Source organism: Sciurus vulgaris (assembly GCF_902686455.1).
Source record: "Sciurus vulgaris genome assembly, chromosome: 10".
Lineage (NCBI taxonomy): Eukaryota > Metazoa > Chordata > Mammalia > Rodentia > Sciuridae > Sciurus > Sciurus vulgaris.
In genome coordinates this window covers 31,264,395-31,277,499 of record NC_136470.1, presented here as the reverse complement: position 1 = coordinate 31,277,499, position 13,105 = coordinate 31,264,395, and the positions used below count along the sequence as shown (strand labels likewise).

The following is a 13,105-nucleotide window of genomic DNA, read 5'->3' as shown; positions in this document are numbered from 1 at the left end:
TTCTCAACTGGTGCTGATAAAATTTTTCCACATTTATTTGAAAATCAATTATGCACAATCTAATGTTCTTTTGAATGTTGGATTTTTTTAACTATTTATTTTAGTGTTTACCTTTCACATATTTATGGTATTTTTTCTCAAGTAGATTTAAGCTACCTTAGAGTTACTACATTGAACTATTCTTGTTTGGCTATCCCTAATATCATGATACCCTAAAAATAGTAGGTTATAAGCATAATCTTTGATTTGAAATGAAAACACACAAATTGCTTAATTTATAAAAATGCTTAGGTTTATTTTCTTATTATCTAACTTTAAATGTCATATTATTAAGTCAAGCAAAAATATCTATAAGAAAGCTAATCGTAAAATAATTGCCCATTTTTAGTATGGAATGTGCATGCTGTTGCACTTCATCAATAGTGAAAATTAGATTTACTCTGAAAAACTCAGTATAAAAGAGCACCTTTATTTTTGTGCCAGCAAATCATAGTTGCACTTTCTTTACTTACATTGACTTATTCCCAGATATATTATACTTTCAAATAAAAAAACTACATGCTTGATCTTTCAAATGAAAATAGCAAGTTATCTCTTAAAATTTGTGCACTCCATAAATAATAAACTGTTCTCACTTCCAATAATCTAATAGAGATATACCTATGGAATGAAAACACAAAGAGAATGTAAGGGAAAGAAAAAGTGTTTATCGGCATCACATGTGTTAAGGTAACAGAAAAAAATGGTAGTAAGTTGTATTAGAATCATTTTTATTGTTCAAATAATATGCAGAGGAATATCTAACCATTAAAACATTATTTTTGATACTATGTAAATGCACTGCATAGTGCATTAAAGGACTAAAACATATTTCATCATCTATTCTGTTAACATAAGATAAATTTCATCACTAACTTTTCCGTCTTTTCTCAAAGATAATCTAGAACAGTAGTAAACTGACCCTGTATCATGCAGTATAAGCAAAGCTGAGAAAAGTTCATAGGTTCAAAGTGACTTTTACCAAAATTAGATAAATGGAAAAAGAGGAAAAAAATATCCAAAGTGGGAGAAAAATATGAAAGAATAGAGGAAGAGAAACTGGGATACAGTGCAAATAATAATGGTGAAGAATTGCTTATCATCTCTGAAATATTCAAGTCTTGCCATTCCAAAGGAACAGGTAACTTAGGCTTCATGCAGCTACTAAGGAAGGAAGAAAAGGCAACAGATGTGTCTGAAGTTTATAAAAATGTACCTTTGCTTTGGTAGTGTCCTTTATATTTTACAGGTCTACATCTTGAGAGATAGAATTTCATCTTTTTCTTGTATAACATTAGAATGACAGAAAATTCTCCTAATGTCAAACCAAAGTTCTCCTGGCCAACCTTTCCTAGGAAAGTGCTTGTTCTTTGACATTCTGTCAGTGAAGTGTGAGACATCATATTATCTGTCGTGCCTGATGAATAATGCTAAAGATGACGGCAGATCGATGCCACATGTGAACTAACTTGTTAAAGGCCAAATACAAATATCAAATTACTAATAAAAATACAATAAAGTTCAACACTAACAAAAGCTTGCCAATCTCTAATTGCAATAACAAAGCAAAGTACCAGTTTCACATTTAATTACTATTCAACTTTCCTAGCATCATGACTATAATAAAATGTGTTATATTTATAGCTAAGAACTAGTACATTTTAACACAATTTTGTCTAACCAAGGAAACACATTGATGAGTGAAAACATTTACCATTGTTACTATATGACTGAATTAACAATGAAATATTTTATTATTTGAACTAAGCTTTGATAACTTTTGACATTTAATATTGTGAGGAAAAATTGTTCCATGAAATGCTTAGAAAGAAAATGGCTGTTTTATAAACACTGAGAAATAATATTAAAAATTATAACAAAAACTAAAGACTATATTTTCCAGATCACCTTTTTTTTTAAAAGCTAGGTACATCACCTGAAACTACCCCTTTCTCACCTACCCATTGTTATCCCCTTATTTTACTGCTTTAGCATTTTCATATCAGCTATTTTGCTCTAATATCCTGGCATGTAATCCACCCCCAGTGTCATGTCTGCCAATCCACCATCTGTACTGAAAAATCAGACTTTTTCTATGGCATGAAGTATTCACGATGAACCTTAAGACTCCATGTCAGATGTTCTCCTACACCATGCAGGTTTAAAGCTCAGGAAACAGCATATAGAATGCACCAATTAATGAAGTATGCATACAAACAATTAAAATGCAGTGCTGTGGGGGTGGGGCATGAATGGGGAGGGTACTTAATAGTGAAGACTAAGAGAAAAGCAAATACTCCTAACTAGAATAGGGCAGGGTATCCAAAGGAAGACCAGTGGCCTATTTCTACTTTCATATGCTCAACATACATTTTATTAATTTCATTTTATATTTTTGTCTTTCCCCAAAGAAATTTCTGTCCATTTGTCCAAACGGTGGGTGACTTTGCTACTGTTTTGATACAGCTGTTGGTTAACAATGTATTTTTAGCACATTGGCTATATTAGGTTAGAGACTTATTTCTTATTCTCCTTTGTCCTCATTTTTTGCTCCACATCTGGCATCCAATAGTCACCCAACTTGATAGTGTTCTTTATGATGAAACGATTGAAGATTCACGGTAATGTACTCCCGCTATAAGCTTATCCCAGACTTACCTGCTCATCTGGCATCTGTGATTACCCCTTGGGTAGGCCAATTGTTATTTTGTACATATCATTCCCCAAGGGCTCTTTGTACAAAACTGTATGTGTATGAGAGAGAGAGAGAGAGACAAAGAGAGAGATGGAGATGGAGACTGGTATGAGTTGGGAAGGGAGTTATTAGCTACAGTGTTCTATCTAGCCTTGTGGGTCAAGGTCAGGTTTTCCTATTAATTGTATATTTGTATAGTCTCTCCCGTTTCTCTTCCAATTACTATGCTTAACACTTATTATATTCTGAAAAAAAGTAAGTGGATTAAATTCTCTGTTATGATGTTAAAAATAACAATGTTATAATCCATATAGCACGGTAAGTAGTACAACTGCAGAATCCTTAATGGATAGAAATAAAAACTATCAAAAGCAAAAAGTCAATTCTAAAGTTTCTGTACTATGTGTATTAAGAAAACCTCAAGCCTGAACTATAAATTTTTCAAATTAAATTATTAAAAGATTCTATAGATGATCTCTTCTGTGAACTGGTCAATGTTAATTTCATGAATAGCAGGATACAACATGTGTCTAATAATATTTCCTTTTTGGTACTGTGAAACTTATACACTAGAAAGCACCAAAATGTAAAGAATATATAAATATATACACACACATATATGTATACACACACATATATGTGTTCAACATATGCACTTTACCTATTTAAAATCAAGTTGATATTATAGATATCTTTAAAGAGGGATTTTAATATCATGCATTTTTGATGAATATTGAAATAAATTAAAATCCCCACATAGTAGAAATAATTTTATGCCTTATATCTTAATATTTTGAAAATAATTTTTTAAAAGCTAAAAGTCTGCAACAACATGTATTACTTTATTGCCAAATTAGTATTTCCATTTCTACTGCTGGATTAAAAAAAATCAAGTGATAAGTTTAGTACTTACTTTGATTCAATTAGTTTTATTTCAATGGGTAACTGACCGTATTGTGTTATATATATATATTTCAAGTAGACTCAACAGAAAAAGAAAAAAAAGAAAGAATTCAAATTACCCACAATTTTTGTGTGATCTGAGTTCACAATTTTATGCTTATGAAGTTTTAAGGGCACTACTTTCTCTTCATATTCATCTTTTAAATTCCATTTCCTCACTCTCCAATGATACCCTTTAAAAATGTAGACTGTTAAGTCCTGTGTAATAATCTTTTCTTATGGAACATATATGTCTGCTTTTTCTTTTCTTTTGCAGTGCTGGGTATTGAACCCAGGGCCCCACACAGGCTAGATAAGAGCTCCACCACTATGCCCTCAGTCCCTATAGCTCTGTTATTTCTTTGCTCACAACTCATGTGAGACTAACACATTTATACCTTGATGTAAATTAAGATCATATATAAAATTTTAATTTTTTAAGTTAGAAAAAGAGTGTGCTGTTAGCTGCCTATTTCAAAAGTAAACATTTTTATAAAAGTATAAATAATAACAATATGAATATATGTGGGCACTACAGTCCCATAGAAATAAAGTCCTTTAAAGGGAGAGAAAGAAGAAAAAATACATGTGATGAATGTGTATGTGTGTGGTATATTTGTGTGCATGTGCATGTATAGATACTGTGTGTGTGTGTGTGTTTAAAATACATAAAACATACACAAAGGCAAATAATATTTTTGAAAAGACCCAAAACACATGACAATAGGAAGGCAGAGGTATGAAAAGTAATCTGGAAACCTCAGAGATAGCAGTCATATAAAAAGAAAAGATAGAAAAAAATGATAAGCATATACATGTGATATTTATTTGAACCAAGACCTAAATCTACCATTCAAATAAACTGACATGTTTAATATGTACATAGTTCTGAGAAAATTTATGCAAAGAAAAACTGCCTGTATTCTCTATTTTTAGGTTACATAAAGGTCCAGTCAAAATGAATAGTGACCTAGAAATTATAAAGAAGACACAGCATTTATTCATACAGAAAAAGAGACTAAGCACATTTCTTTTGACTTGTTTTTTTTTCTTTCAAATAAAAAATTATCTGTGTCTGTGTTCAAAATCAATTAACACTTAAGCTAACAGAGGAAACTAACTCTTGTTAGATGTTTGTGAAGAATAAGAAAACTGGTCACATTTAAAGGTCCTCAAAGGAAATTTTCTAACTTAAAAAGGTTTTGTTACAGAGTGTGCATTGGCTTGAACCTCTTTTATTGTTCCTGCCCCTAAATTCCCATCACAGCTGATGATTAAAGTTCTACCCACTGGCCAGGTCCCTACAATTATCCCATTGTGATGGCGCTCTACCGTGGCGCCCTGCTATGGCCAGACATCAAGTCATTAGAGAACTGCAAGGGATGATGAAGAAGGTTATTTTAATTCCCTTTTCAGCCCTTCTCAGGAGTGGCTCTTTAGTTCACAGAACTGTGGGTACTTGCTTTCAAACTAACAAGCAATATTATAAATGTAGGCTGCATTATCATGATTGCAGACAATCTGAGGCACTCAAGGGCCAAGGATTCACAGTCCTCAATATGTGCCGTTTTGTGTTTATCAGTTAAAAATACACAGACAGTGCAAACAGGAAAGAGGGAAAATGTAATGAACAGGGTGGAAGGGCAGCAAAGAACCAAGAACACAGGGCAAAAGGGAACAATAGAGAGCGGAATGCAGCCTGGGCCATTTTGTTGGTAAATAAAATACGTTTACCCATTCTCTTGCTGTTCCACTGCATAGTGTTCCAACTCTGTACCAGGAAGGGGCTGGACTGGGGGAGGAGGTAGAGGGACATTGGCCCAGGTCGATCCATTGTTTTTCTGTGGTTTAGAGGAGTTTTTATTTTTCTTCTTTTTTCCGCCTTTCCCACCTGGAAATAATAATGCATTTATTCAGAGATGATGAATATCAGAACAAACAGACAATATCAGATGGAAAGATGTATTTGTTTTCAAAACACCAGAATTACTATGTTAGAGATGGTAAAAGCTATAAACAATGAAATGATATAATCAGACAAACATTTTTATAAATCACTCAGAATGATATTGTTTCTTTCCCATTGCATTAACTGCAGAGCTGAATAAACCAGAAACATGGCTGCTGTATCAAAAGAACATTTATTGATTTATTCACGTCTGCTGCCTCCACGTTTTCATTGTTAGACAAAATAATGGTCCATAACAAATTCTTTTAAATGTCAGATTTTAGTGCATTTAAAATGCTCTTTTGCATAATCTCTCTCAGTGGAAAATGCAGTGTCTAAGGATACAGGCTAAACTTTCCATTAGAATTTACTCAATTTAATTAATCCAAGAGAGTAACATTTTTCTCTCAAAAGTCACTGATAAAAAGCAATCAAGTACAATCTGGAGAATACCTGTAAATCTCTCACAATGATACATTTCATAGACTTTTTGACAAATAAATGGAACAATTACTTTTGCATATAGTAAGAACAGTTCCCAGCTGTTTTAACTATCACATTTCATAAATTCAAGAAGGAAGAAAAATTAATGATAATATAGTAATCAGTTTCAGTACTATTTGTTACATGAATGAATTCATGCACAAATATGAAAAGAGCATAAGTGAAGAGTGTATGAGCTATATCTGGGATTACGTGGTACTTAATGAAGCATAAAAACAAAATTCATCATCTGCATAGTGCTGTACTTTTTAATCTTGCAAAATCAAGTAAACAAAGCTTTTTTCATAAAAAAATGGACCTCAGTTGGATGCAGGAATGAATATTTCTTGAACAAAATGTAAAGGATGTTTCAGGGGCAACTCAGTAACTTCCAAAACTCCCACCTCGACCTACAGCTAAGTCTTAAGCATAGGATATTTGTAGCAGGGCTATCTAGTCATTTAACTCTCACTAGAAGTCAGTTCATCCTCTTTCTTCTATAATTCCTGAATCAGACTATGCAATTTGATAATAACATATTTGAGTGCCAGAAAGTGATAAAAGTCTTAAACTAGACATAGATACTACAGCTAATTACTGAGTTGTGTCTGTTTTTCACATAGCACACATACATATTTAAAAGAAGATCCCTACAAAGTGTTTTCAGCTTCCTCTCACTTCCAATCTTTGATAGGAGAGAAGATATTAAGAGGAAGGAAAGCAAGTATCCTCTGTTTAGGTGTAAGAGTCTAATTTCTGGGTTTGAAGTTTATCTCCTCACTTACTCAAAATGTATAGTCTTAATTTATATACATGTAAAAGAATTCTGAAGTTACTCTATTTTTTTGGTACTTGGGTTTGAACCCAGGAATGCTTTACCACTGAGCTACATCCCCAGTCCTTTCAATTTTCATTTTGAGACAAGTTCTTGCTAAGTTGCTTAAGACCTTGCTAAGTTACTGGGGCTGGCCTCAAACCTGTGATCCTCCTGCCTCATCCTTCTGAGTTGCTGGGATTATAGGCATGCAAAAGTTACTACTTCTTTGAGTTGTCACAAGGATTATAAGAGATAATGTATATGAAATGCTCAGATATACAGAATGCTCAATAAATGACAAAAATCACAATTGTTTTCTCGTGTCTTCTCTTTCTCATAGCAAACCCATCTTCAATTGTTTTCTAAAATCTTACTCATCAGAAATAGCCTCACATTCAGAATAGAAATAATAGGCTTGTTCAGTTATAAGTCTGTAATTTTTGTCTTTAAGGTAAATGAACCTCAACCCCTCATTTCCTTAACCCACCAAACACGAAGGTCCATTTCTTTTTCACAGAGAGAAGAATGGTTGAGCTACTTGTCCTTCCTGGCTTTTCCTGTTATACCTCCTTCATTCCTTTCATCTTTATGCAGGCACAATCCTTACCACATTCTACAGGATTTCAGAAACATCATTTGAATCCCACCTGAACTGAGTGACAGGGACAAGGTCCTACATCTCCATTTTCTAGATGAAGACACTAAGGCTCTGTGTGTTATGTGACCCACATTCACATAGCAAGAGAACAATCATATGTACTGCCCAGCAGCTTAACTAGAAACTATTTCTAGAGCTCTGAACTTGACTGTTGAAGCCCTTGCTCAGGTTCAAGAAAGCTACTTTTACTATACATCCAAACAACATCAGGAATCAAAATGTGTTCTGGAAACAATTGAAGCACAGAGAGAATTATGAGGGCTTTCCAACCAACACCCATTTCCCTCTGTTCTGGAGAAATACCTGTTCTCTCATTTTGATCAGTCTGAGTGGGACTATTATTCATCATACATCTGTCTTCTGTTAGCAATGAACTAAGGGGTAGACCCTGAGATAGGAGTGAGCTTGATATAACCTAAAGCAGTTAAAGTCTCTTTCTGAGATCTGATTCTTTAGAGAAGCAAGCCACAGTTTGCTGTTGTCACCTTGAACCCTCAGTGATCTTAAGGCCAGAGTACCTGAATTATGTTTTAAGGGGGCAGATTTTGATGCCTTGAAAACGTATTTGACCTTTTTTTCTTAAAATCAAAATGTAAATATTTGGATATTAAAGTCTAAAAATGACTGTAAAGAAAATCATGAAAATGACTCATTTTAAAATTAAACATATATTCTACTTTTAAAAACTATATATTAAAAGATTTAGCTATTTTTACCAATATCTTATATTATATATACATACAATTATGATTTCAGACATTATTTTGAAACATCTGAGTTTTATATTTTTTATTAGTTGGATTTTTAACAAGAAGTACTCAGAACTTATATACTGAACACATTATAAAAGTGTTTCAAAGAGGGTAAGAAGTTCACTCAAATAATTCAGAAATGTCCAGTTTTCTTTATCACTGAGATTATTTCAAAGTGGTTACATCAATGTGCACAGATTAAGAAAATCCCATAATATATGATTAGCTAGCCATGGGGCAGTTTCTTCTTAAATTTGGGCCCTAGGAATCATAGCTATAAATAAAGGAATTAAACAAAACTGTAATATTAAACTCAATTAGACTAAACTATAAAAGGAATAATCACTCACTCTTACTAAAAAATGCTTTCTATCACCAATTCAAGTAATTTTGTATTCAAATGTAGATGAAGTAGTTAATATAATTCCTGGATATATGTAAATGTCACTCAAGAGATTAATGGATTCAAAAAAGCAGCAAGCACCATTGTGAATCCCGTTCTGCTTACAATTACTCAAAAGATAACTTTTAAATTTAGTGACAATCAATCTATACAGAATATTTAATGAAAGATTCACTGGTCTTATGGAGTCCATGACTTGTGATATGGAGATTTCTTTTTATATATTCTTTGATCTTTACATATCTTTAATGAAATAAAAAGAAAGACCCCAGAATTACTTTTTAATTATTCAGAACAATTGTGAGACTAATTATGAATAAATGGCAGCATAAATGACATAGAAGGTCATTCAAAAAGTTCCCTTATATTATTAGGCCAGTTTAAATTCATAACAGATGTTTAAAATTTTCTGGATTCTATAATGTACCTAATCCTACCAATAGGCAAGAAGAGCAAATGACTCATTTTGGAGGGAAGAGAGAGCATTAACATTTTCAGTCTGAGAAGGTTCCATCTCCTGAGGAAAAGTAATTTAGTAAATGTAACCCTAATGATATGAAAAAGTTAACTCTTCATGGTCTTGATGTCTGGCAGCCTGCACAGTATCATAGTACACTGTAATCCTCTAGTATTAACATGTAATTTTAAAAAAAACAAACAAAAGATCTATACAAACAAATAGCATATAATTAATCTAAGCATATTAAGCAAGCAGAGTCATAGAACCAATCAGAAGTAGGCAGATAAAGGCATATGATGTGAATAGTTGGAATTTACAATGTGGCTAGTACAACATCCTCATATATAAAGTGAGGATATCACTGATATTCATTAGGATAGGAATATATTTCTGTTTAATATAATGTATTTTTCCTTACACTTGTTGGTTTAGCTGATATTTTGCAAATATGTATTAAAATTGACTGCATAAAATAATTATTATACAATATTATATTTTTGAAATTAAAAATTAATAATTTTCCATATTAACATTCATATTTAGCAGAGTAATCATTCAATAGATAACTATTACATAATATTTTAGAAATTGTCCTCAAATAGTAGTCATATCATTGGCATCCCAATATGAAAAATCTCCAAGATCATTTTCATTGTAGTTGAATTTATCTTTTGATATCAATGACATGAATTGACTTTCATGCATGATCTTTTTATTATAAAGTTCTTTTGACTCATATATAGGGTTCAAGACAGAGCGAACTCATTTGCTCTTTAAGGAATAATAATTAGTGCAATCTCACTATTTTTCTTTGAATACGTCATTGTGCAGTTTGTACCTCAGGAACGACAGTCATTTTTATTCCTCCTCCCCCCCACAAAAGCATAATTTCATCAGGATCAACTGTTATTGTCACTTGAAAGATAAATGCCTGACAGTGGCTTGAGATTCAATATTTCCTCATCAGCTATTAGGAACACAGGTCATATGCTGGTGACAAACAAATATTTCTCCTTACTGTGACGAGACCAACCTGAGAGACTGCCACTCCTTTCTGAGCTGTTGTGAGAGCTGGTGGTGCTGAAATCCTGTGACTGGTTGTGTGGCATTCTATTAGACAATCCCTCAGCCAATCGGTAGTCAGGGATGTAAAGTAAGGCTAAGGGTTAAAGGGCAGAGGTCACAGTGGCATCATGTGATTAGTTCACAGCACAAGCCCATGCAGAACATGCAGTTAGCAACTCAGAAGCGGATGTCGTGGGAAAGTGGAGGAATGTTTCATCTAGCCTGTCCTAATGGAAGTAGAGATGGATTGCTGATCACTATATTGAAAAAGAGCTGAAAGGATGAACCCGATTGGTGTTGGTGTGTGGTGGTGGTGGTGGTGGTGGTGGAGGCGGTGGCATTGGTGGTCAGAATTGTTCAAGGTACTGAATACATGCCAGTATGCCTTTTTAGTTTAGGTAGTACACCTGGTAATGCATCACTGAATTGAACAACAAATACTAATTTCTATCTCATGCACAAATGATATGAAATTAACTTCTCAGGACAGAAGAACCTGACTCACCATTGTTACCTTTGTTCTGTTCAGGTAGAGAATAACCAAATCCCATCAGATCTGTTTTTTGCTGAATTGAGCTTTTCCACTGTGGATCAGGCAGATCAACAGCCAATTCGTGGATGCTATTGGAATGCAAGATCTGTGTCGTGGCATATGGGGTAGCCTGTGTTATTTGGCTGGAACTGTTGTAAGTGGTTTTGGTAGTGAAGTCAATGCTGCTGTAAATGGCTCCGTCTGAAAGCATCGTTGCTGTTTTATCCCCTTGGCCTGGAACTGGTGGCAGCACATCTGTGATGAACATAGGGAAATGAAACAATTTAATGACGCACAGGAAGCCCAAAAGTATCAGGACTGAAGATGAAAAATAAATGTGTCATGCCACACGTTTGCATTTCAGCTGAGATGGGCTTCATGAACCAATGAAGGGTAGATGATATACAACCATCGCCAAGCTATCAACCTCAGTGACAGGCAGGCCTACTGCTCGTCCTTCACGTCTCACTGCTTAACACATCCCTTCCCCCATTTCCTTCAACCATGAATGAGAAGTTTGGGATATTTCACTACTGAAAAATGCTTTCAAATGTTCACTGTGTTTTAGAATCAAGGAAAGTGTTAGCATGGTACAGCGGCAATGAACACAGGGAATCTACAAAACAGGGTTGAAAACAGCTCTCTCCATTTATCCCCAAAGTCATAGAATAAGGATGCTAAATAGTTGCAAAAATCTCCAAAATTATACTATCCTGACTATGAAATACATTTTTCTGAAGTTTTTACTTGACATTTGTGTGATTTGATTTTATAGCTCCAGAAATGGAGAACTGATGGTAGAAAATGTGTTCTTTTTTCTTGGATAACAAAGGGAATTTTTCATGAATAAATCATTTCCATAATACAGCAGGATTTAACTATAGGAAAAGCAACTTCAGTGATCAGTGAGTTTAATTTATGCTATCAACTCTTAGAAGTGGAGAATTACAGTTTCGTGTTGTAGTACAGCAAGAGTAAAATTAAACTTCAGGAACAACATTGAATATCAATCAGTCCATTTTTCATTTTGGTATGCTGAATTATCTTTACAGGATGCTTTATGATTCAGATCTGCCACCTCTCTCCTGAGTTCTTTTCTCTTTTCAGAAGAAAGACACTAAACGAATCTAAAAAAGAAATCACTAACACTAGTATTAATCATGTAGAATTAAGACAAATCTAATTATAGTGCAGTCCTTGATAATGTATGTTCTGAAAATCTCACTTCATAGGACTTGAGTTCATGAAACCAGTTGATCTCTTTATTACAGGAAATTTCAACTGTCTTAAAACTTTTAGATTCAATGATACCTATAGTATCAAGATTCTTATAGAAGAATTCTATAAGAATTCTTATAGAAGAATAAAGATTCTTAAAGAAGTATTAGCTTTGCTTTGGCATCTTACAAAAACTAAATCAAAAAATCTTCATTAATAACAGTGACAAGATATTTATAATATATTGTGCACACTGTGCAATTTCAGTCTTTCTGGAGGTTTGAAAGTCTGGAATACCAACCTGTTTTACATGTATGTGGATATTTATTGAAGTAAAGATTTTAAAGGCATTTTAGTGAGATTGTTACATATGTTCACATTTTAAATTATGCTAGGTTGTATAAGCAAATTAAATTGTTTTTGAATTTCAGAATATCAAAATTGCTTTCTGTCATTCTTATTTTTAGTGATTACTAATTATAAAATTTGATTTTTAAGAAGCACAGTTCCTTCTGAAATGTATTATTTTTATTCTCAAAACCTTGAATATTTAATGATATGTCAAAATTGGTAAAAAACAGATCTTTCTCTCTAAGTTTTTGGATTTTTGTTTCTACTCCCTCTACCATATCTCTCACTGATGACTATTAATTGAATAGAAATGTTTCTCCTCCACAGGACTCAGTTTCTCATATCTTGAACTTAAGGTTCTCCAGAGCTTAAGATTAGGTACTGTGCCCCTTAGTTGCATGGTATTTAAATGGTTCTAGGCTCAAACAATTAAAAAAATGGAAAAATGTTGTCCAAGACTCTAATCCTACATAATATTACTGTACAACAACTAAAGCACTAAAGTTATGGCTCTGGAAATGGAGTCTCTCTCTCCCTACTAGATGAAATTATAGTCAGCCTTCCATCCTAAGTGCTTCTATATTGATTTTGGGGCTGCATATATTGTCTTCAAATATTATTTGATCACTCCCACATTTTCAAATACTAAATTGAATTATATCCAACATTGAAATATTGGAGGATTACACTTGAATATTTGTATGTGGAGGAGAGTTCTATAACATCAAATACTTTGGAATTC

At 33.3% G+C, this 13,105-nt stretch overlaps 1 protein-coding gene across 1 annotated transcript in view; it reads right to left on the bottom strand.

Moving 5' to 3' along the window:
* Positions 1-13,105, bottom strand: part of ROBO2 (roundabout guidance receptor 2) — a 578,830-nt gene that overhangs the window by 30,609 nt on the left and 535,116 nt on the right. Inside the window, 3 exon segments of the mRNA XM_079154971.1 lie at positions 5,411-5,567; positions 10,231-10,356; positions 10,768-11,049. Coding sequence (XP_079011097.1) covers positions 5,411-5,567; positions 10,231-10,356; positions 10,768-11,049 — 565 coding nt within the window.